Source organism: Elephantulus edwardii, unplaced genomic scaffold (assembly GCF_000299155.1).
Source record: "Elephantulus edwardii isolate Elephantulus edwardi_28Jun2011 unplaced genomic scaffold, EleEdw1.0 scaffold00048, whole genome shotgun sequence".
NCBI classification, from domain to species: domain Eukaryota; kingdom Metazoa; phylum Chordata; class Mammalia; order Macroscelidea; family Macroscelididae; genus Elephantulus; species Elephantulus edwardii.
Genome location: NW_006399798.1, coordinates 7,335,075 through 7,357,773, shown reverse-complemented (window position 1 = coordinate 7,357,773; position 22,699 = coordinate 7,335,075). Strand labels below are relative to the sequence as shown.

General features: G+C 56.4%; 3 protein-coding genes across 3 annotated transcripts in view; 2 read left to right on the top strand and 1 right to left on the bottom strand.

The window, feature by feature from the left end:
- KIF19 (kinesin family member 19) overlaps positions 1–9,484 on the top strand; it is a 28,709-nt gene extending 19,225 nt beyond the window's left edge. The window contains exons 8-20 of the mRNA XM_006886391.1: positions 562–708; positions 2,082–2,204; positions 2,856–3,021; positions 4,077–4,251; positions 4,331–4,529; positions 6,369–6,639; positions 6,732–6,853; positions 7,259–7,392; positions 7,584–7,689; positions 7,883–7,979; positions 8,419–8,816; positions 8,989–9,139; positions 9,354–9,484. Of these exons, the coding sequence (XP_006886453.1) occupies positions 562–708; positions 2,082–2,204; positions 2,856–3,021; positions 4,077–4,251; positions 4,331–4,529; positions 6,369–6,639; positions 6,732–6,853; positions 7,259–7,392; positions 7,584–7,689; positions 7,883–7,979; positions 8,419–8,816; positions 8,989–9,139; positions 9,354–9,484 (2,220 nt within the window). The remainder of the gene's footprint in view (positions 1–561; positions 709–2,081; positions 2,205–2,855; positions 3,022–4,076; positions 4,252–4,330; positions 4,530–6,368; positions 6,640–6,731; positions 6,854–7,258; positions 7,393–7,583; positions 7,690–7,882; positions 7,980–8,418; positions 8,817–8,988; positions 9,140–9,353) is intronic.
- Positions 9,485–11,071: 1,587 nt separating this feature from the next.
- BTBD17 (BTB (POZ) domain containing 17) lies at positions 11,072–15,879 on the bottom strand. The gene is made up of 3 exons (XM_006886236.1): positions 15,795–15,879; positions 13,936–14,212; positions 11,072–12,146 (listed from the first exon to the last, which is right to left on the bottom strand). The coding sequence occupies exons 1-3, from the start codon at positions 15,877–15,879 to the stop codon at positions 11,072–11,074; spliced, it is 1,437 nt and encodes a 478-aa protein (XP_006886298.1).
- A 335-nt stretch (positions 15,880–16,214) lies between these two features.
- The window catches only part of GPR142 (G protein-coupled receptor 142), a 9,755-nt gene continuing 3,270 nt past the window's right edge, over positions 16,215–22,699 (top strand). The window contains exons 1-3 of the mRNA XM_006886390.1: positions 16,215–16,378; positions 21,439–21,549; positions 22,400–22,509. Of these exons, the coding sequence (XP_006886452.1) occupies positions 16,215–16,378; positions 21,439–21,549; positions 22,400–22,509 (385 nt within the window). The remainder of the gene's footprint in view (positions 16,379–21,438; positions 21,550–22,399; positions 22,510–22,699) is intronic.

Sequence of the window (22,699 nt, the reverse complement as noted above, 5' to 3'; positions counted from 1 at the left end):
GCCAGCTGGCGTCCTTGTTGGCACAAGACAGTGCAGGGAAAGGCCAGTGTGGTTCCGGGTGTGTCTCGTCCTTTGCTGAGCTGTTTGGGAGGCTGGACATATGGACAGCAACCTCTCTCCCCCTCATTCCCAGTGGCTGTATCCAACTGTACCCTGGGCCAGTCCTGGAGGAACAAAGCTCTCCTTGGAAGTCCTCAGCCGTCACTCTTGTTCACAGTCCTTCCAGCTCTGGCCCTCTGGTTGGTTGTTGTTATGTGCCGTCGAGTCGCCTGCGACTCACAGCGACCCTATGTACAACAGCCCTAAACTCTGCCCTATCCTGTGCCAATCTCACCATCTCCGACACACCTGCCCCCATTACCCCAGTCTGAATCCATCTCATCGAGGGAGGGTCTTCCTCTTCTGCGCTGTCCCTCCACCCTGGCCCTATGGTGGCCTCTCCATATTTCAATGCCTTGTGGAAGAAGGAATTTCTAACCCAGACTCAGCCAGGGCAGGGTGACTGTGTGAAGCCCCAGTCCCTGTCCGGTAAAGCCACAGTCATGTGCACTGCTCCCCCAGACCCAGAACCGGGGGCAGCGGATGAAAGAGGGCGCCCACATCAACCGCTCGCTGCTGGCCCTGGGCAACTGCATCAATGCTCTGAGTGACAAGAACAATAACAAGTACATCAACTACCGCGACAGCAAGCTGACCCGGCTCCTGAAGGTACCAGCCAGCCAGGCCAAGGGTGTGGGGGCACCAGGAGGGGGCCTCCAGGTGTGGCTGACCAAGGGAAGTGCAGATGACCAGCTAGGAAAAACCTAGTGTGTCCTGTGCAATACTTGAGACATACACACGCTCAAACAGCTACTCATTGTTGATCTGAAATCTCCACATGACTGGGTGTCCTTACGCTACTTGGCAGCCCTCAGCAGGGGCTGGGAGGCCAGGAGTGGGGAGCTGGAACCCCCCAGGACTGTGATCCAAGAGCACCAAGAGATGTGAAGTGTGTGTGTGTGTGTGTGTGTGTGTGTGTGTGTGTGTGTGTGCGCGCGCGCGCATGCGTGTATGTATGCACGCACGTGCGATTGCTTGTCAGAGAATGTGTAAGTATGTGAACATGTGTGAGTGAGGGTGTGTAAACGCGTAGATGTGGGAATGCAGGTACGTGGTTCAAATCCACCAGCTGTTCCACAAGAGAAGGATGGGCAATCCCCTGCTGAGCGATTAACCTGCCTCTGAAAACTAGCTGGAGGCTCAGCTGTAGGTCGGTTCCAACTCAGTGGAATACACAACAGGTGTGTCAGTGTGAGCAGTTTGTTGTGTGAAGGCGGGTATGTGTGAATGTATGTGAGAGAGAAGCTGTGAGTGAATAGAGAGGTGGGAGTGTGTTGCAGACCGAGGGTAAAGTATTTCTATAATTATTAATAATGAGACAATCAGGAGTGAGATAGAACAAAGAGCATAAAGACAGGGGGCGAGCAGTTCTCGAGGCCTCAAGCCACGCCTGTCTGTATTTATTGAGAATCAGGGGAAGCAAATCATAAAATAATTCCTTGTAAATGAAGCCAAGTTTGTCTCTATTGTCAACCTAATGCTTTAGCTCAGGAAGTATTTCACAGGTATTAACACTCTCTCTGTAAAGGGGTCCCTAGCTGTCTCTTATCTGCAGGGAACAGCTCATTTTCTGTGATGTGTCACAAGAGAAATCCTAACTTATAAATTTGTAATTCTTTCAATTTCTGAGCAAGTAGATGGTTTTTCATATACTATTTGGTATGAAATGTGGGTTTGCATATGAGTGTACAGGTGTGAGTGTGTGTAGGTGTATGAAAATGCATCTACGTGCATAACAGTTATGTGAGAATGTAGGTGTGAGTGTATGGGTGTGTGTACAGGTGCATGTGAGTGTAGGTACGGCTGAGGTGAGGTGTAGTGTGTGTGGGTGTGGACATGCATGTATGCGTGTGACACTGAATACATGTGAAGGGGTAGGTGTGGTGAGAGAGGGCCCCCAGCGGGCATCCTGCACAGCACAGCAGGAGCATAGTGGGGTGTCCGTTGTCCCAGGCAGCCCACAGCCCCCTCATCCCCTCCAGGACTCGCTCGGGGGGAACAGCCGCACGGTGATGATCGCTCACATCAGCCCAGCAAGCAGCGCCTTTGAGGAATCCCGGAACACCCTGACCTACGCCGGCCGGGCCAAGCACATTAAAACCAGGGTGAGGGCCCCCTTCCCAGGCCTCGATTTAAGCCCCCTGGTTAAGCCCAGACTCTGCCACCCCACCCACAACGGCATCAATCCCCAATCCACAGGCATCCCACACCTCCAGTGTCCCTACACTGCTTGCCTGGTGGAGGGTCTCAGCTCCTGAGCCCCTTCTTCCCATGTCCCCACTGTCTCATCCCTCTCCGGTTTTCCTCTTCCTTTGGAGTGATGGTCACTCGCCCACAACAGTCCTACCAAGGGCAGCGTTCCCTGAGCTCTGCCTCTGAGCTCTTCAACAGAAGATCTCATTTAATTGTCAGGATGAAGCAGGTGCCACTATCATCCCAGTAAAAAACAACAAAAATCCAAACTCATTGTCGTGGAGTTGGAACTGACTCCTAGCTGACTCTCCAGCACGTTTTTTGAGGCTGTAGGGCCCTGGAGGAGACTGCCCATCATTCTCCCACGGAGCTGCCGGTGGATTCGAACCACCAGAGGCATCGTCTGTGAATTAGCTGCACAACTATGCTACCAGAGCTTCCCTCATCCCCATGTCACAGTTTGGAAAAGTGAGGCTTAGGCGGCTGCGTGACTTCCCCGCCGGTCAGCGGGGGAGCTGAGACCAGGACTGGACCTGTCCCTGAGCCGTGCCCCCCCCCCGCAGGTGAAGCAGAATCTGCTCAGCGTCTCCTACCACATCGCCCAGTACAGCAGCATCATCGCCGACCTGCGGGGCGAGATCCAGAGGCTCAAGCGCAAGATTGACGAGCAGGCGGGGCGGGGCCCGGGGCGGGGCCGGCTGGAGCGGGGCGATGCCCACCACGTCCAAGGTGCATGCAGGCCTGCCCTCCCGAGGGCTCGGGGCCCGGCGGTGCTGGGTTCAAATCCTGACTCTTCTGGTCGACTCCCCTTGGGCTTGTTGCTGCCTTCTATTCTTTGACTATAAAATGACACAGAGATCTCAGACAGGCGTGAAGATCGGGCAGGGCCACACAGTATTGGGGTGGCAGCCGTGCGGGGCATCAGTCAGGGCAGCGGAGCAGGGTCACATGCCACTTGAGGGGAGTGCCTTGCCCTCCCAGACTGCCTGCTCTGTAGAATGGCCTGCAGCTGGAAGAGGCTCTAAGACATGCCTTCATAAGGGCTGGTGGGGAAGCCCTACTCGAGCTGGAGTTAAACACTCGCTTAACCAGTCACTTTAAGGGAAAAGCCAAGACATTCTGCTCATAAAGATTCTGCTGTGTACCATCACTGTGATCTGGGATCAACTCATGGGCCATGGAAAGGACTAGAGAAGCGAATAGGGATCACGTTTGACTTGAAGCCTGAAGGCAAAATGTTGGAGTTAAGGAATAACTCTCTAACTCTCTCTCTCTAACTCTCTCTGTCTCTCTCATTGCTGTTGAATCAGTTTTAACTTATAGAAATCAGGCTCATTTTTGATCCTAGAAGCAGCAGGTAGATTTGAACTGTTGAGCTTTGCATTTGCAGTGCAATGTATAACACACTATGCTACCAGAGCTTTCTATCGAAAAGCAGGTTGTTGTGTACCTTGAAGTTGGAGCTGACCCTCCAGCAGGCTTTCAGAGGCAGTAAATCACAGGGAAGGAGACTGCCCGTCTTCCTTCCTCAGAGAAGCTTTATAGATTCAGAAGATTCATACCATGTACCTTTGGGCTGGCAGTGCAGCTCCTTATTACTAGGCCACCAGAACTCTCTATCAGAGGGCAGGAGGAGGTAGTAATCCAGGAAGTCTTTCTGGAGGAAGTGGTTGGGTTGGAAGTGGGAACAGCATCTTGTTAAGAAAGGGAGGAGAGGGCTTCAGGTGGGCCCAGACTTGTGGCCTGAACCTGCCTCTTCGCCTGGCCTCCCCTTTCCCCAGCAGCCGAGGTCCAGGGGCACAGCGGACCGGGGGAGCAAGCGGAGATGGGTCAGCTGCGGGAGCAGCTCATCAGTGCCTTCCAGGAGCAGATGGACGTGCGGAGACGCCTGCTGGAGCTGGAGCACCGCGCCATGGAAGTCCAGATCGACACCTCCCGCCACCTGCTCACCATCGCTGGGTAAGTGCAGGCCAGGCTGCGGGCTGGGTCCTGCCCCTCCTCCACGACTAAATCCCGCATCTCCCTGGGGTACTGCTAGCTGGGAGCATGAGAAGTCCCGAAGAGCCCTCAAGTGGCGGGAGGAGCAGCGGAAAGAGTCGTTTACTAAGGACGACAGTGAGAAGGACTCAGACACAGGTGATGACCAACCGGACAGCCTGGAGCCTCCCGAGGTGGCCTCCGCCCGGGAGAACATCGCCACCCTGGTGGGCGAGCAGAAGAAGCTACGCAAGGAGAAGGTGGGGAAGGGGATGTGGGGGGACAGGGAAGGGGCCTGGAGAGGCCCGGCTGTGGGGACTCTGGGGGGGTGGGAACCCTGGGATCCTGGGTGACCTTGTTAAGGTCCCCAATCTCCTTGAGTCTCATGGTCCTCACCTTTAAAATGGGGAAGGAGTCATGGTGTCCCCCTAATGGAGTTGTTGGGAGGTTTAAGTGGCTAGAACAAACTACCTCAACTAACTCAATGTCATCCAGTCAGAATTGACTCATCACAGACCCTCCTGCAAATTGCAGGAAAGGAGATTGCCTATCTTTCTCCCTCATAGCAGCTGGTGGGTTTGAACACCATCTTCTTACCCAAGGATGTAAAACGTTGGTAGTATGTGCTTTATAATTAGGGAGCCCTGGTGGCCTGCCTCGGGGCAAGAAGCTGCGCTGAAATCTCGAAGGCATGTGATTCATGCCACCAGCTTCTCAGGAGAAAGATGGGCAGTCTCCTCCTATTCTATTAACTGCCCCTGAAAACCTGCTGGAGGATCAGCTATGGGTCACCTCCAACTCGATGGTGCACAACTATATAATGAGGGTTTTCTAGATAAGAGGTCTTTGCCAAATCAGGGGCCACCAGCATATCTTGAGCAGTTGCTTTCCAGTGGATCCCAGTTCTGGCAGCTCCTGCCCCAGGTGTGTGTCAGGGTACGGCTGTTCTTCAGAGGGTTTGTGGTGGCTGAATTTTTAGATTGGAAACAGAGAAGAAGGTTCAGTAGCTGGAAAATACGGGCTCGGTGAGAGAAATGAGGCTGGAGATAGAATGATAGAGTTCTGCACATTCAATGATTCACATCAAGAAAAAGATTCTAACCACTGGGCCAATTGGCAGCATCAGTATGGATGGTCAAGAGATTGAGATAGTTAACAGTTTTAGTTTACTTGGCTCCATGGTCAACACTCTTGGTAACAGCAGCCAGGAAATCAAGAGATGAATTGCATTGGGAAAGTCGGCTGTGCGGGACCTCTCAAGAGTACTGAAGAGCAACGATGTCAGACTGGAGACTAAGGTGCGCCTGATCCGGGCTCTAGTCTTCGCAATTATGTTCTATGCATCAGAGAGTTGGACTGTGAATAGGGTTGATAGATAATTGATGCCTTTGAGCTGTGGTGCTGGAGAGGGCTGTTGAATATACCATGGACAGCTAGGAGAACAAACAGGTTTGTCCTGGAGAAGGTGAAGCCAGAATGTTCCCTGGAGTCAAGGATTCTGAAGCTTCGTCTGACATATTTTGGGCATGTTGCAAGGAGGGACTGGTCCTTGGAGAGGGACATCATGTTTGGCAGAGTGGAGGGACGGCGAAGGAGAGGAAGACCTTTGATGAGATGGGTCGATTCTGTGACTAGAGAGGTGGGAATAAGTGTGTTTGAGATGGCTAGGATAGCACAGGATAGAAGTGCGTATAGAGCTCTTGTACATAGGGTCGCTGTGAATCGCAAGCGACTGGATGGCACATAGCAACAACAACAACAACAAGAAGCCTTTCTTCCACAGTGCCTCAGGGCGGGGCTAGCAGTCACCTATCACATCAATTGCTTCTATGTCCGGGAGGCTATCAGAGGGGCTGGAAGTGGGCAGTTAGCTACCACAACTGGTTCCAGTTTTTGTGTCCAGGGTGACAATGAGGTGGGCGTGGAGGGGCGAGTTAGGAGGAGGGATCATGTAGGAGGAGCTCCAAGCTGCAACCTCCTCGAGAGAGTTTCCCCCAGATACACAGAATCCAGAGCCTGGGGCATCATGGACAGGCTGGAGGGGGGTTGTGGGGAGGGGGCGCCCCATCCCCACGCGGTTGACCCTGCACCGTCTCCAGCTGGCCCTGGAGCAGCGCTGTCGCGAGCTGCGCTCCCGGGGCCGGCGCCTGGAGGAGACGCTCCCGCGGCGCATCGGCTCCGAGGAGCAGCGCGAGGTGCTCAGCCTGCTGTGCCGCGTGCATGAGCTCGAGGTGGAGAACACCGAGATGCAGTCGCACGCGCTGCTCCGGGATGGCGCGCTCCGCCACCGCCGCGAGGCCATGCGCCGCCTGGAGCAGCACCGCAGCCTCTGCGACGAGATCATCCGGGGTCAGCGGCAGATCATTGATGGTAAGGGCCCACCCTGTGCGCCTGGGCCCCCAGGGTCCCTCCCCCCAAGGTCCAAGTGCACTGGCTGAGCCCTGACCTCCCTCCACCCCCAGACTACAACCTGGCCATCCCCCAGCACCTGGAGGAGCTTTATGACATGTACCTGCGGGAGCTGGAGGAGGGCAGCCTGGAGCGGGCCACCATCATGGACAGAGTGGCCTCCAGGGCCCTGCAGGTGGGTCCCTGGTCCAGGCGGGCCATGGGTGCTGCATAAGGGAGGGGCTGATGTTCATGGCAACACCTGCAGGGACTGACCAGGCGGGCTGACTGACCCTTCTCTGTCTCCCAAATATCCTGAACAATTTGAGTGAGAGCCCTAGCCCCAGGCATTCTTCCCTGGCCTTTGCCTCCACCCCAAGTCTAGGTCAAGGTGCCCCATCATAGATGCCAGCATAGACCCACATGCCCCATAAAGGGTGCGTGTGGGCATGTCCAGCAGGGCAGACGACACAGCTTACTCTTCAGGACCAGAATGCAAGACTGCCCTCTGGGGCTCTGGCAGATGTTACGGCCATTGTCATCTTACGCTGTTACCTGGACTTGGACCACATCTTCTGTCCACTTGGCCCTTCCCCTACAGGACAGCTCCCTGCCCAAAATCGCCCCAGCAGGAGCCATGCTGACCCCAGATTCTGACTTGGAGAGCGGGAAAACGCTGAGTTCAGAGGTCCAGCGCCTGCAGCATGGCATCCTCCCTCCCCTCAGCACGGAGAGGTGAGACCAGCAGCTTCCCCCAGTCCTGCCTGAGCCTCTGCTGTGCCCTTCACCCCAGGACTGGGCGAATGGGGCACTTGGGACAGAAAGAGAAGGGAGGAGGTGGGACTCCTTCCAGCAAACACCTTCTCCCCTGGGGCAGGGCTAATGACTCCCCTGGCCAACACCCCTCCCTCCTTTGCCAACCTCAGTGAAGTCAGCCATGTGTTCAAGGCCAGTCCCCGAGCCTGGCAGGTGAAGGGTTCCTCTGTGCTTACCCCGCCCCCCATCCAGATTGGTGGCCTGGTCAACCAGGAGGTAAGTTCTGCTGCTGAAATTGGGGGTGAGGGGCCGGGATGGGCTCCCAGCTGTTAGGATACAGCCATGCAACTTCTGTGGAATGACCACTGCTCCAAATCCTGTACAACCCCTGCCCCCACCCCAGTCTCTATTGAGGGGTCATAGGGCCCCTGCTGCTCAGGGCTTCCTCCTCTCAACCCCTGCCCCACAGGGCCCCACTCTGGACAACCTGGTCAGCCACAACAGCCGCGTCAACTCCTCCCCCAACAGCAGTGAGGACCTGTCCGAGGTGCCCTTGTCTCTCAAAGGTGTGTCCCGCCCACCCTTGGAGCCCAGGGCATCCTCAGGCACCCCTCCTTGTCCACATTGTTGGTGCCCACAGGCACTCTGTGAAGAGCCCCAGTGTCCAGTGAGGTTGTTTTGCTTAGAAACACACTGTACGATAGCACATTAGAATGGGGTGCACAAGGCACTGAGGCCTCCCTTCCTCACCCTCTACACTTAGCTAGACTTGTAGCAAATGCACACAGATTCCATCGTCCTGGGCTAAGTAAGCCTCAATCCTCACCCTGTTCACAGCTGGGGTGAAGGAACTTGACAGCCATTATTTTGCAAACACCCAGAGGCAGCTGGCATTAAAGCCCGGGTGGGCCCCTCATTTCCAAGGCAGAGGAGGGGGTGGAGGTGCTGAAGGGAGGAGGAGTCTGTGGCCCTGAGACGCTGGACCCGCCCTCTGTCTCGATGCAGAGCGCAAGGAGATCCTCACAGGCACCAAGTGCATCTCGGTGAAGGTGGCGCGGCGGCGCTCGCGCGCCCTGGGCGCAGACGCACGTCACCTGAAGCCACCGGTCACCGAGCGTAGCAGCGTGTCCCTGCGTTCACTGAGCAAGACCGAAGATGCGCGGCGGCCGGGGCAGCTGGCCTACAAGCGGCCGTCCAGCCCCACGCTGCAGCACACGGCCAGCGAGGACAACCTGTCCAGCAGCACGAGCGAAGCCCCAACCCGGGCGGCAGGACCGCGCCGCGACGGCCCTGCGCCCAGGCTGCGCAGCCACAAGAAAAGTACTGGCAAGAAACAGGAGGAGTCGCTGGAGGCCAAGAGAAGAAAGCGGAGGTCCCGATCCTTCGAGGTCACTGGACAAGGGGTGAGGCGAGAGGCAGGGCAGGCCTGTGGTCCCTTCTTTGTGGAGTGGATCTTCAGCACCCTCTTCCACACTCAGGGTCACTACCCCCAAGAACATTTTCCCCCAGATAGATTCCTGCAGCCCACCCCTGCTAGACTCGGGCCTCACCCTACTCTCCTCTCACCCGCTTCAGCTGTCCTGCCCCAAGAACCATCTCACTGGGCCCCGACCTGTGGAGAACCTCTCAGACCACAGGATGATGCCAAGCGTCCCTGGTGTGCGGCACCCAGGAAAGGTCACGCTGCCTTTGGCCAAAGTCAGACTCCCGCCCAGCCAGAACTCAGGTCAGCACTGGCTGGGGAGGGACAGCTACTGGCTGGTCCAGGCGGGAGGAGGCGGCCTGCTGAATTCCTTGCCCACACGGCTGCCCTGATGGGAACAGTACTCTGTTTTCTGACCTGAAGTCCCAGCTCTTGAGCTTGTGTTCCTATAGAGTTCAAGGCCAGCAGGGGATGGGGAGGCATTTCTAAACCACTGATCCCAGTCCTGCTGTTACAGGCCTTGGGGACCCGTCAGCCCTTGCTGTTCCCCCCAATCCAGTTGGCCTTTCCCGACGGGCTACTCGAGCGCCCCGCCTGTCCCAAGGCAAAGGTATCCATGGTAAAGATGGACGATTCCGGCGTAACTGAGGGGTGCTGCCTGGAACTCACCTTCCTGCCCTTCAGACCGAATGGGGTGTGGCAGGACAATGGAGGATAGTGACAGGACGGATGGAAATGACCGGGCTCCTGAGATCCAGAGATTGTGAGGGGTCTGTCTGATCTGTCCATGCTTTCCTCACCACTGGGAAGGAAGGAGATCCCACAAGGCATGACTAGGATAGCCAGGGTTTTGACCTCCCAGCCTGGACAGACCCTGTTGCCAAAACATTACACAGATGTGGGGGCCAGGCTGGGCCTCAGAAATGGGGGAGGGGTACTATTATTGAGATGAGATTCCCTGGGTAAGAGTAGGTGTCCCGTGGGGAGTTTCACGTACTAGGGGTGGGGTGGGAGGTTTGGCTTTGTTACTTTTTGTCTTTTACTACCACTCCTACTCTTTTTTAAAAATAAAGTTCCATTTGGGAGTAGACTTTGTCTGGACTGTGGGGTTAAGATCCAATTCAGTTCCTCTCCCCCATAAACATCCCATCCTCCCTCCAGAAGGGTTTTTTTTTCCTAGACCCAGAGGCCCCTCCTAAGAAGGCTGGAGCTTGAAGAAACCAAGCCACACTTAACCAGACCGCCCTCCAGGAAAGGCTAAGACTTGGGGAGTGCAGAACTCGCTTCACAACCCAGAAGGGGGCTTACTCCTGGGAGGTCCACACACACAAAACCACATAGATGAACCCCAAGCGTCAAGCTGAGAAGTTCCTGCAAGGCATCCTGGGGTCCTCTAACTTCCCCAGTGGTCATTCTGGCCATCTGGGTGCACTTAGCTGCCTGGTCCCATGTTTGGGCAGGGGGTTCCCTTCCGTCTTCATGAGAAGGTTCAGTCAAAGGTGGGTGTGTTCCCAGACGTGTAGGACCGCGGGCTGTTAACAGTCAGGGCTGGGTTGTGCAACCAGCCCCTCTACTCTCTTGAGTATTGGTTTAGTCAAGGTCAAATACATTGCTGGCAAGTCTATGAAATGAATTCCTGAAGCCGGACATCAGGTCTCCCTGTCCGCATCTCATCCCATCCCAGCCCCTAGGCCGGGTCAACAGTAGCCTCCTCTTGCAGCCCCCAACCCAGTCTTTTTTTTTAATAATTTTAATGAACATTTTTTACAGAGAATTTGGATTTCCATTAATTCATTGCTGCACTTCTCTACCCGCCCAGCCCTCTCCCCCTACCCCCACCCCAGTTCGCTCCTCTCTTTCAAAACTAAAAGAAAGACTCCCTCCCTGGTACACAATCCCCCAACACCCCTCCCGCCGCCCCAAGTACATTCCACTATGCAACCTTAATTGTGGACTCTTGTGATAACCATAATACCCTATCATACATCGCTTTTATTCAATCCCTCATCTGTTTCAGTGCAGTATATACAATTTATCCAGTTTTTCTCAGTCTTACCACCACCCTGATATCAGTCCCATTTTACAGCAGTGGCACCATGCAATATATGTCCTTTTGCGACTGAGCCCCAACCCAGTCTTGTCTATGTAAGGCCTTTGCCCATCTAAAGGAGCCCGGGCTCTCCATCTTCCTGTAGGCTCCCCATCCGCCTGCGGGCTCCCCGTGCGCCTGCGTGGCTAGTTGGGGGTCCGGATGAGGGTGTGGTAGACCGGCTTGACGATGAGGTGCAGGTGCAGGGCGTTCTCCACCAGGTACTCGGAGTTGCGCCGCTGCAGGTCCGCGTGCAGCAGGAAGTCGCCCGCCTCCTCGCTGCTCTGGTGGAAGTTGTAGGCATGGCGGACCAGGAGGCGGCCCTGCTGGCGCGCGCCCACTAGCACCGTCTTCTGGAAGCTCACGCCCGCCGCCTCGCCGCCGCTGCTGGCCGGCGTCACCACGAGCCGGGGCCGGCCGTCCTCGGGGCGTGCAGCGGGCAGCGCGGTGCCCGCGGCGTCCGCGTACACGGGCCGCAGGCTGACTGGCAGCCAGCGCGGCGAGAAGAGCACGTTCCAGGTGACGCGGCGGCCGGCGTCGTGGCCGCTGGGGCCCAGCTGCGTTTGGAAGCTGGTGCTGCGGTCGTCGCGGGCCGGGTTATTGATGACCCAGGCGGCGCCCCAGGCGGGCGCGAGGTAGTTGCGGGGCAGGAAGGCGCTGCCGTTGACGTCGAAGAACTTGGCGAAGTGCAGCGGCGACGCGGCGTGGAACTGGTAGGCCTGCAGCAGGAGGTCGGCCACGGCGGCGCCATGGCGCGCCAGGGCGGCCGAGCGCGCCTGCAGCTGGAAGAGCTGCGCTGGCGGGATCATCGGGTAGCGGATGGCGCGCAGCGCGCTCTCGGCCACGGGGGGCGGTGGCCGCACGCGCCCCAGCCAGGCCTCGAGCGCGTGGAACAGCTCCAGCTCATCCTGCAGCACCAGGTCCGAGCGCTGCAGCAGCTGCGCCAGCAGCTCGGGGCTCACCACGCCCCACTCGGCGCTGCCCGCCACGGCCGACAGGTTCCAGGCCAGGAACTGCAAGCAGCTGTCGCGCAGCGCCTCGTCGCCCGCGCTCACCGCGTAGTGGTACCAGCCCACGGCCGGGCCCGCGCCCGCCGCCAGGTGCGCGCGCATGTAGTCGGCTACGCCCCGCTGCAGGGAGGCCACGCCGTACTTGGTGGCCAGTCGGTGCAAGGGGATGGCTTGGGCCAGCTGCACCGTCAGCTCCCCGCAGTACAGGTACCTGCGGAGAGGTGAGCACGGGGCAGGGTCAAGGCGAGCCGTCAGGCCACCCACGAGGGCCACTTCCTGGAGGGAACCCCACCTTGGGGAGAACTTCGAGGTCAGAGGCACTAACTCTGCAGAATAGACCCTCCCACTGCCTTTCCTGTTTCTTATGGTGACATAGAAATACTCCATTCAAACTCAGCTGCCATTTGGACCGAACCGACCTGCTCTACAGGGCTTCCAAGGCTGTGATCTTTACAGGACCAGTTGCCTGATCTGTCTCCTGTGGAGCAGCTGATGGGTTCGAACTGCTGCTCTTGTGGTTAATAGTGCAATGCTTAACCCACCACACGGTACTCCTGGCATAGAATACACCAACCCCCTGCCACCCCCCCAAAAAAACCCCCCTAAATCAGCAAGCTCACTGCCCTCCAGTCAGTTCAAGTTCATGGTGAGCCTCCATCGAATTTCCCAGGCTGTAAATCTTTCCAGGTAGAGACTTCCTCAACTTCCTCCTACAGAGCACCTGGTGGATTAGAACCACTGACCTATTAGTCAGCGGCCCAATATGCAACACCATGTATTTGTAGAGTGTTGTGCCTGGTAGCACAATGAGCTAACCAAGACACTCAGATAGTCCTTGGGAGCAAGGCCTTTTGGAAAAGGCCTGGTCATCTGCTCCCTTACAGATTACAGCTGAGGATGTCCAGCAGGTGGTTGCATTCTATCAGGAGGATCCTAGGACCCCTAGGAGGTGAAACTGACCAGAAGGCTCAGACGCCATGCCGAGCATCAGAACAATGTCACCTGCCCTTGGGGGATTTATAGTCTGGGGAGTCTGGCTTCTAAGACCCTATGAGTAGAAGATTGAGGGGCTTAGGAAGGAATGACCCCGCCCCTCCGAACCTGGGCAGAACAGTGAGCCTCCCGGAACCTGGGACCTGGGACGAATCATCTACACAGGAGGGCCTCTGGCACTCAGGGTTATTAGGGCCTGGATGAGCAGGCTCTTTGCTTCAAAGCAGTGAACAGTCAACTCAAGTGAACAGTCCTCCCGAGCGTCCACCTTTCTCACTGCGTCCTCCCCCTTCTCCCTGTCAGCTGTCACTCCGCTCACCCTCCCTCCAGTACCCACTGGCACACCAAGGAGCTGTGGCAGCACCTGCCAGATCCCCCAGCTCTGTGTCTCCTCTTCCTCCTCCTCTCAGTATGACTCATCGGCCCCCTCCCTTGGAAGAAGACTGGCCTCCCATGCGACAGATGGGGCTTTGTGACTAATTGCTAGTCCATGAGAAATAAGGGAAAACACTGTATGAGTTCAGGGGAAAGTCTGCCTGAATGCACCTGAGTAGGGGTGGGGAAGAAGCTCTCGTGATGTTGCAGTTAAAACATTCAGCTATTAACCCAAAGGTCAGTGGTTCAAACCTAGCAGCCTCTGTGTGTGAGAGAAGGTGCCTGCTTCCGTAAGACTTAGAATCCTGGGAGCCTTACAGGGTGGTCCCACCCTGCCCTACAGGGCTGCTCTAAAGTGACTTGACCACAGTAGGATGTAGTTGGACTTAAGGAGGGATCCTCAGGACCGTGAACTTCAAATTGTGCACATGCAGAGGGCCCAGGTCAAGTCCGGGGAGCCCCCTGCACCGCCCAGAGTATTGTGAAGGGAAAGGACGGAGGGCACAGTGGAGAGGGGATGGAGGGAGGCGGTTGCATGGGCACGTGCTGACGGCTGAGGGTCCCCAGCTGCTGTGACCCTGTGAGTGGAGGAACCAGGGGCTCAGGAAAGAGTAAAGACCCACGCGGCCCACCTGATGAACTTGTCAAAGACGGCAGCGCACTCCCTGGGCTCCTGCAGCGCCACCTCGCTCTGGTTCCAGAGCAGCTCTCTGAGGGGCTCGCTGTGCAGGCTCAGGAGCAGGCGGTGGGCGTGGAAGACGCGGACCTCCTCAGTGCCCGCCGCTTGCACCCGCAGGACCACATCGCTGGCATTGCCATTTCTCAGCAGCTCTTGCAGGCGCTGGAGCAGCATGTGGGAGTGGTTGATAGACGTCCCTGCGGCTTCCCCACCAAGGTCGGCCCGCTGGGCTGCAGCATAAAGGAACACATAGCTGAGGAGCCCCAGGCCCAGGGCAGGATTGGGGACGAGGGGCCACCTGCAGACATAAATGCACACCTTTGGGCAGAGGGGCGGCAGGCCTAGGAGACTGTGCATATCCGTCTGTGCCCATCAGGTGCATGGATGCACTAGTGTCCCTCTGGAGTGAAGAAGGCTGTGCTCACCCTACGGGGGACACAACAGGCCCAGAGCTCTGTTTGTGATGCCAGATTTCCAGGCAAGGGTTAAGGGAAATTTTGGTCCCTACCTGTCCCCTTGAGGCATCACAGATGATGTCAGGACAAGTGGAACATTCATTAATATCGACTGAGCACACTGTTTGCCAGACACTCTTCTGGGGATGGAGAGAAAGCCACAAACAGGCCTTACCCGCCTCCAAGTTCACACTGGGGTCAGACATAGCACCCACGTAAATGCCAAGTTGAGACTGTAGTTCATAGAGGAGAGGGGCTGGGGTCAGGGAAGGAGTGACCACAGGGAATCAGCCGGGAATGCATCCAAAGGAGAACCAGTGTGTGTGGGGTGGAGAAGGGCTCAGGGCCCAGTGGAGGCAAGCAGGCTGGCATAGGAGCAGGCTGCGGGCCTGGATGGAAAGCTGTCGTCCAGGCTTGTCCTGCTCTCGTAACGGCCTGGTCTGTAGGATGATAGCCCACTGCCAAAGTATAGCTGAGGGAAGGGGACCCAGAGAAAGCGCAGGGGGATAGTGAGAGTTGGTGCCAGGTGAGACGGAATGGGGGGGGCGGCGGCGTCCGCTTACAGGCTGCTAGGGACACCTGAGGGACCTGGGCTCAACGACAGATAGCGTCAGGCTCTGAGGAGACCACCTAGCAGCTTTCCCACGTGTGCCTGATGGGGAGAGTGTCTCCCAAGCACCAGGGACACCCCAACACACACACAGGGCACATAGACGCCCCGCTTGTTCATACTGCACTCTGTGTTCACACTGCCTCACACTCACGCTCATCCACACACTCACCTGTGCACACGTGCACTCACACCCACCTTGTCATGCATACTTATTCACACACAACTCATGAGCTCACACGTTCACACACACGGCTCAGTCCTGCGCACACTCAGGTGCACCTTCTCACACCTTTACTCATACACAGCTCACCTGTGTTATTTACACACAACTCACTTGTGCCACACTTAGACACACACTTGTACACTTTTATAAACACATCCCCTGTGAACTTCAGAAAGGACTCACAAACGAGAGTGTGTGTGTGTATAGACGGAATCACAGAGGGAGACTGGGAGGGAAGCCACAGAGTTGGTTTCTAGCTCCGCCTCCCCATTCTGCCACTTCCAAGGACCTGAATGCTGATGGTGTCCCCATTCGCCTCTGCCGGCCCAGGACAAAGGAAGGGTCTTCTTCTGGTCCCGCCCCCGGGCCTGCCTGCCTGGCCCCTCCTCCTCCTCCTCCTTCTCCTCCTCTCAGGCCGGCTGCTCCCTGGCTTTGTGGGAAGACACAGGAGCCGTGGAGACCCACTCCAGTCTTTGCAATCCCTACCCCCATGCCACCCCACCCACCCAGAGCCCACTCACCTGCCCGAGTGACCAGGCCCACCAGGGTCAGGATGGCCCAGAAGCTGCTCCAGGACCCAGGCCTGGAATATCCTACCCTGGGCATCTTTGTGTCCTCGCCTCCAAGTTCACTGCAGGGACACGGAGCCCAGGCCACTCCCGTTCATCTCCCTCCTGCTTATATAGCGCCCAGCAAAGCGGACAGCAGCCCCTTCACGGTCAGCCTCCCTCCCCCACCCGGCCTCTGCATGGATTGGTGGAAACTGGCCTCCGAGGTTGCCCAGGCAACTACTTAAGCCTGAGAGTGGCAGCCCCAGGGGCTATTGTGCTGGCTGTAGGCCCCTGAGGGGGACAGATCCGGCACCCCCTCCCCATCTCTCTGCCCCCCCACAGGGCAGTCTTGGCCCTCTCCTGGGAAGTTGCAGGCCCTCCCGAGCAGACATGGGGCTCCAGGGCCACTGGCAGCAGTGCGGCGAGGGTCCGGGCCCCTTCCTCCAGCCCCGTGGAGAAGCCTCTGCCCCTGCACGGGGCAGGCTTGGCAGCATCCTGGCTGAAGCGAGGGGAGAGGAAGAAGCCAAGCGGGCTCCCACCCTCCGCCATTGTGGGTGAGCTCGTCCCCCCTCCCTGGCCAGTCCCTGGTTGGTGCAGTCAACGTGCTAGGCTGCTAACCAAAACACTGGAGTTCAAGCCCACTCAGAAGTCCTTCGGAGAAAAGGCCTGGTGGTCTCCTTCCCCAGAAACCAGCCCTGGAAAGCTCTACGGGGCAGAGTTCTGTTCTGGCACCATGAGCTGAAATCATTAACTCCACAATTACTGTAGAACCCTTGGGAGAGGAGGGCAGGCGTCTTGCATTTGGGCCTGGTGGATAACCAATATCATTTCCACGTTCTTTGTTGAGGAATCTTCTTGGCGTGCACTAGGGACAGGCCTGTCCGGCCTTTAGGGAGGCTTTGTGGGAATTCTGGCCACAGGTGCCCCATGTCAAGGAGGTCAAAGATGGCAGGATTGGCCTCAGGATCACCACAGGGTGAGGACCATTGTCTGGAGCAGGCTGGTTGTCTCCCAGGAGGCTGCCACTTGGGGGACTGCTCCTCCCGCTTCAGCCTGGGCTTCCCTCTGCCCCCTGCCCCCACTTCTGCTTCCAGGTCATCGTTGTCAACTGACCTCGGGTTTGCAGGTTCAACTCTGTGGAAGGCTGCTTTCACCAGCCTCCAGTCAACTAACTTCTGGCGTTAATTCCCAGAGTTCCAAGCAGACAAACCTCAGGCCTGGCAGCACTTTCCAACAGCCGGGGAAACTGAGGCAGAGAGCAAGGCCCCAATTTCAGGAAGTCAGTGCCCCTAAAAGGGGGTGTGCTTCTAAGGCCAACGTGTGCAGTGGGGGTCCAGCGGGGGAGTCCTCGCCTTCTGGCCAGTACATCCCAGGCAGCAGGTTGCAGACTGCTGCGAGGGAGATCCGGTTCCATGGCAGCTTCTAGAGGAAGACGGACTAGGAAGAAAGGGCTGGCGATCTCTGTCTGCATATGAGCTTATGAAAACTTCCAGAGCACGGCAGGTCTCCCTCTGACGACAGGGATGGAGCCAGAGGCCAGGCTTGAGTTGGGGACACGCTCAAGGGGAGTTAATTTCACTAGTGAATGTCAAACTGCCATCAAGGCAGCCCCCTGCGGTTTTCAAGGCTGGACATTTTGACAGGAAGAGATGACCTATCTTTCTCCCTCAGCGCAGCGAGTGAACTTGAACCACTGACCTTTTCGTTAGCAACCCAGAGCACAACAAATGACACCACTTAGCCCAGAACACAAGAAATGACACCACCACGGCTCCTCCAGCAGTGTATGCGGGCCACAAAATAGAGATTGGCTTGAATTCTCTCAAGCAAAAGCAACAGAGGGAGGAGAGTGGGGTCTCGACCTGCTGGGAATGGGGGACAGAAGAGTGGGGTGCTGAGGTGGTCACCCCTCAAGGGGGTTGGAGGAACTGCCGCCTCATGGAGGTACCCTGTAGAGATCGATGAGCTTCAGCTTGGTGCTTCTCCTGGGCACCGGGTCAGGGCCGGCTTGGAGCCTCTGCCCTTGCCCCGGGCTCCCTGGGACCAGGACCAGGTCGATGCACTGATTCTGCCCCAGGCTGGCACAAAAAGCATGCCTGCTCCACCCCCTCTCCGGAGCCACAGCGAGAGTGGGAATTGGGTCTGGCACCCGCCTCGTCCGGGTTGGCAGGGAGAGAGCTGTTCGACCCAGCGGAAGCCCCTCCCAGCTCTGACTTTCACGCCTGACTCCCCTCATCCATCCGTGTCCACTGTCTCTGGGCTGCTGGCTGCCCGCTGGCTTTGCCCATGGCTGCCCCACCTTCCTGGCCCAGCGCAGCATGTAGGGGCCTCCACACAGCCAGACGCCCAGGCCTCTGAGGGCAGCTGGCTTTCCCACCCGACGATTTCCAGCAGGGATCTTGAGAAGACGGCAGCGTGGTTGACTCCAGTCTCCTTGAATACACCAGTCAGCCTTCTTCTTTTTTAAAATATATTATTAATTTCAATGAAAATTTACAGACTTTGGATTTCCATTCATTCATTCATTGTTGCACTTTTCTCCCCTCCCAGCCCTCCCCCCACCCAGTACACTCCCCTCTTGAAAAAGTAAAAGAAAAATTCTTTCATTGTTTTACAATCCCTCCCCCCAGGTCCACTCCACTATGAAGCCTTCGCTCTGGTCTCCTGTCATGACAAAAACACCTAATCACATATCCCTTTGAAATGGTTTTCTCCCTCATCTGTTTCAGTGCAGTATACATTATTGAACCCATCTTTCTCAGTCTCCCTCCAACCCCAAGGTCAATCCTGTTTTACAACAGTGGCACCATGCAATATTTGTCCTTTTGTGACTGAGATACTTCACTCAGCATAATGTCCTCCAGTGTCACCCATTTTCAATAATATTGCATGAGTTCCTTGTTCTTCAATGCAGCGTAGTATTCCATTGTGTGACTATACCAGAGCTGCTCTATCCATTCGTTTGTTGGTGGGCACTTAGGTTGTTTCCAACTCCTTACTATCGTGAACAAAGTCACAATAAACATGGGTGTGCGTCTCAGTCAGCCTTCTTGTAGTTCAGCCCACAGCTGTGGAAACTTCCCATGCTCTGCTTAGCAGTCAGATTCCTCAGGGACACAGCCCAGGCACCTGCATTTCTAAGCACGCCGATGACTGATATGTCTACCTTAGGGTAAGATCCACAAAGCATAGTGACGGCTTGTCAGTCAGGTGCAATATAACCGGAAGATGCCGAAGGGTCACCTGTGACTTCCCTCCTCCCACATCTGTCGTCCGTAAGCCTGAGCCTCTACTAATGATTCAGGAACTGGCTGTTCAGATGTAGGTGCTCTCTGTTCTCATTCATGTGCGTGCACCTGACCTACACACACGTGTGCACATGTGTGTCTGTGCGTGCATGCAAGTGCATGTATGCATGTGCTTGTGTGCTGCACCTATTTTGTGTACATGCACGTGCCGGTGTGCATGTGTGAGTCTGGGCGGGAAAAGGAGGCAGGGAATTCTTCCCGCACAGTCTTTGAGATCAAAGACCTGCCACGCGGCATTTTCTTTCGCCCTCTGGCTCTGGAAAAGCTCCATCCGTTCTTTGAGAGCAAACCTGTTAAGTTCACCAGCAAGAACAGTTTCCAGAGAGGGGCCTGACCGCCTGCCTGGACGGATGAGTGCAGCCGAGCGACTCGTCAGATGCCAGTCAGGCAACACAGGAACAGCTTCCCTGCTCCACTTTTCTCTCCTGAACCCCATGCAGTCTTTTTCAATAACTATTTCAGTAGCACCGAATGAGCCTATCAGGTAAGAAGTCTCTAATGTAAGACAACTGAAATATCTCGTAGGCTTAGGGTGAAGTGAGGGGTTTCTGAACCATACGCTGGCAGTGGTGACATCACAGGACTGTGAGTGCCCAGCCTGTGATTTCTTCCTGCCCAAGATGGGGTCCCCTGTGTGACCCAGATACTTCCATCAGGGAATCTTGCATTCAGGCTCCAGGTCCGTGTACTCCGGTGACCCCTTAAGGATAAGCAGGTAGAAACTTCTCTCTGAAGTAGTTCATTCAACGTTTGAAGCTCCCTTTGCGTCCAGTGGAGCCGTCCAGGTGCCTTGTCCATGCTCCTGCCTCGGTCTCTTAATTGTGTTGCTTCCAGTCCGGTCCCACTGCTGTCCCTTTGATCTGTCCTTGTCCTCCATGAAGCTTGGCTCACAGTGGCCCTCTGCTTAGGCCTGGCTCTCTAGAGAAGCAGAAGCAGTGAAGTAAAACCAGTGTACGTGTCTGTACACACACACGCACACACAGAGGCTTGGGAAAGCTGGGCAAAGAATAAGGAAGATGAGAAAGAATTGATACCTTTGCATCGTGAACACAGGAATACTGCCTGTTCCGTGAACTGCCAGAGAACAATCAAATCTGTTTTGGAAGCGGTACAAACAGTGCTCCTTACGGGCAAAAGCTTGTTAGCAGCAGGCGCCGGTCCCCTGGGGAAGGGAAACACAGGGTCAGCGAAAGGGTGGAAGGCCCTCATTGAGATGGCTCGACACAGTGACTGGTCAGATGGCTTCAGAGGCAGGCTTCTGGTTCAAGTTCAAAGAACTCCAAGTCAGATGGTGACCAGGCGGATGTAGGATCCAGAAAGCAAGCGGGCTTTGTCAGGTGTTTGTGTGTGCCAGGGCTGGTCACAGCCCCGAGAGCTCGCAGCTCGTAGCAGATGTCATCACGGCGTGAATGCGTCCTATCAGACCTCGTGGAGGGAATGACTACGTTATACCCGATCTCATCAAAGGAATGATCAAATCATAACTGCCAATCCAGACAGTCGGGGGGAGGGCAGCCAAGTTGACCCTCAATCTCCGTCTTCACCCACTCCTCTTCCCAAACTTTTGTTCTGAGAAGGCTTGTTGGGAAGTGCAGGTGAACAGCTGTGGAAAAGAGGGGAAGAGATAAGCCTAAGTTCAAGTTCTAACAACCACATCCTTGTCTGTGACCTCAGCCCAGTTGCTGAAGTTCTCTGGGCCCCAGTGTCCTTTGTGTAGAGTGGAGGTGACCAGAGTCAGCCAGTGGGACTGCATCGAGGACAGGGTTCAGTGACTGTTACAGGCACCATCCTTATCCCTTGCACACCGCTGGCTTTCCAACAGTTGTGTGGACAGCTCCTAGGAGGCGGGCTCCTCCTGGTAGAGCCCCGGTGGTGCAAAGGGCTTGCTCTTGACTGTTACCCTAAAGGTTAGCAGTTTGAATCCACGCAGAGGTGCTGCGGAAGAAAGGCCTGGTGACTTGCTTTGGTAAAGATTATAATCAAGAAACGGATCTCATTTCCCCTGTAACACGGATAGGAATTGACTTGACGGCGGTGGGTAGAAAGAAAAGCTTGGTATGAGGAGACAGCATGGGACGTGGTCTATGATGCTTGTGTTTCTGGGGAGCTGGGGACTCTGTCTGAGGACTTGTCCTGAACAAGGAGGACATCTCACAAGGTGACCCTCCAAAGCCAAAGGGCTCCCAGAGGCCAGCAGTGTTGGGAAATATCCACCAGGTGGCAGCAAGGCCACACCTATGAGTACCTCTTGGCTGCTGTGGGAGTATGAATGGGGGACACTCCGGTCCCTTGTGGTTCTAATCCAGGGAGTGGGCTACATTCCTGGAGGGCGGCCACTGGAGGCGATTCCAGGCCTTAGCTCTGCTCCTGACCATCCTGGAGCGGCTGTGGGAGGACCTCTCCCTCGTCTGGGGAAGGTGTGGGGTGTGAATTTAGGCCTCTCTACAGTGCCCCCAGGACCAGCTGGTGTTTGTTTACCAGGGGCTGACAGTCCTAGTATTGTTGCTGGGTACCCTTGATTTGAAACTGACCCATAGTTGACCCTCCAGGAGATAATGAGAGGCGGTAAATTGCTCGAGAGGAGAGTACCTGTCTCTCTCACAGAGCAGCTGGTGGATTTGAACCGTGCATCTTTGCATCGGCAGTGCAATTCCTAAGCCACCAGAGTTCATCCTGCAGGATGATCCATTTCACCGGGACCACACGCCTCAGGCAATAGGGTCAAGCTTCTTGCAGTGGCCACTCCACCCCAGTGCTGTACACCGTCTCCTGCCCAGGCATCCCCTGGCGCCCCACTACCAGACCAGCAGCCCCCACATCGGGCCAGCTCCATGCACTCACACAGCAGCTTCTCTCTCGATCAGAGACTTGTCCTCGGCAGCCTCCCTTCCCCCTACCCCTTTCCTCCCTCCAGATAACAGAGTGAACCCCCAGGCCTCTGCTTTTCCCCAAGTTCTCACCCCAAGTCTCCCACCCTAAGATGCTCTGTCCCCCCAACTGAGGCCACCCCAGCTCAGCCTTGCCAGTCAGCCTCTAGGGATCTCCAAGTACCTGGCTGCCGGTCCAAATCCCCGATTGTGCCTCTTCACCTCACCAGCTCCTCCCAAAACAGAGCCTGAGCCTCCCTCCCTGCACCCCCATCCTCAGCTTGGCCCTTCTCTGTCTAGGTGCCAGGGGATCCTGGTTGGCCCCAGATAGCATCTAGCAACCCTCCCCTGCCTTGGCCCCGCCCTTTCCTTCCTCCTCCTCCTTCCTCCCCCACTCCAGCCCCCTCTCTGTAAACACAGCTCAGTGCAAACTGGGCTTGGCAAGCTGGGTGGGGGCCGGGGCACCTGGTGATGCTGGGAGGGAGTTGTGGGGACCCTCAGAAAAAGCCACCGGGGACCTGGGACCCAGGAGCATGGGGCTCGAGGGACGTGAGACAGGTAAGCTGTCTGGGGGCTGGGCTGGGATAATGAATGGTAGTGGAATAGAGACTGGGCTTAGCTGAGAAGGGGATTCAGCAGAAAATCAGAAGCTGGGAGAGCCTGAGATGGTGCCTCTCATACCTGCTGTGAGATCCCAGCC

Coding starts and splice junctions, on each gene's coding strand:
- BTBD17 (XM_006886236.1), bottom strand. CDS start 15,879: ATGCCCAGGGTAGGATATTCCAGGCCTGGGTCCTGGAGCAGCTTCTGG. Junction 14,213..15,794: donor GGGCCTGGTCACTCGGGCAG/GTGAGTGGGCTC, acceptor TTTATGCTGCAG/CCCAGCGGGCCGACCTTGGT. Junction 12,147..13,935: donor GTCTTTGACAAGTTCATCAG/GTGGGCCGCGTG, acceptor ACCTCTCCGCAG/GTACCTGTACTGCGGGGAGC.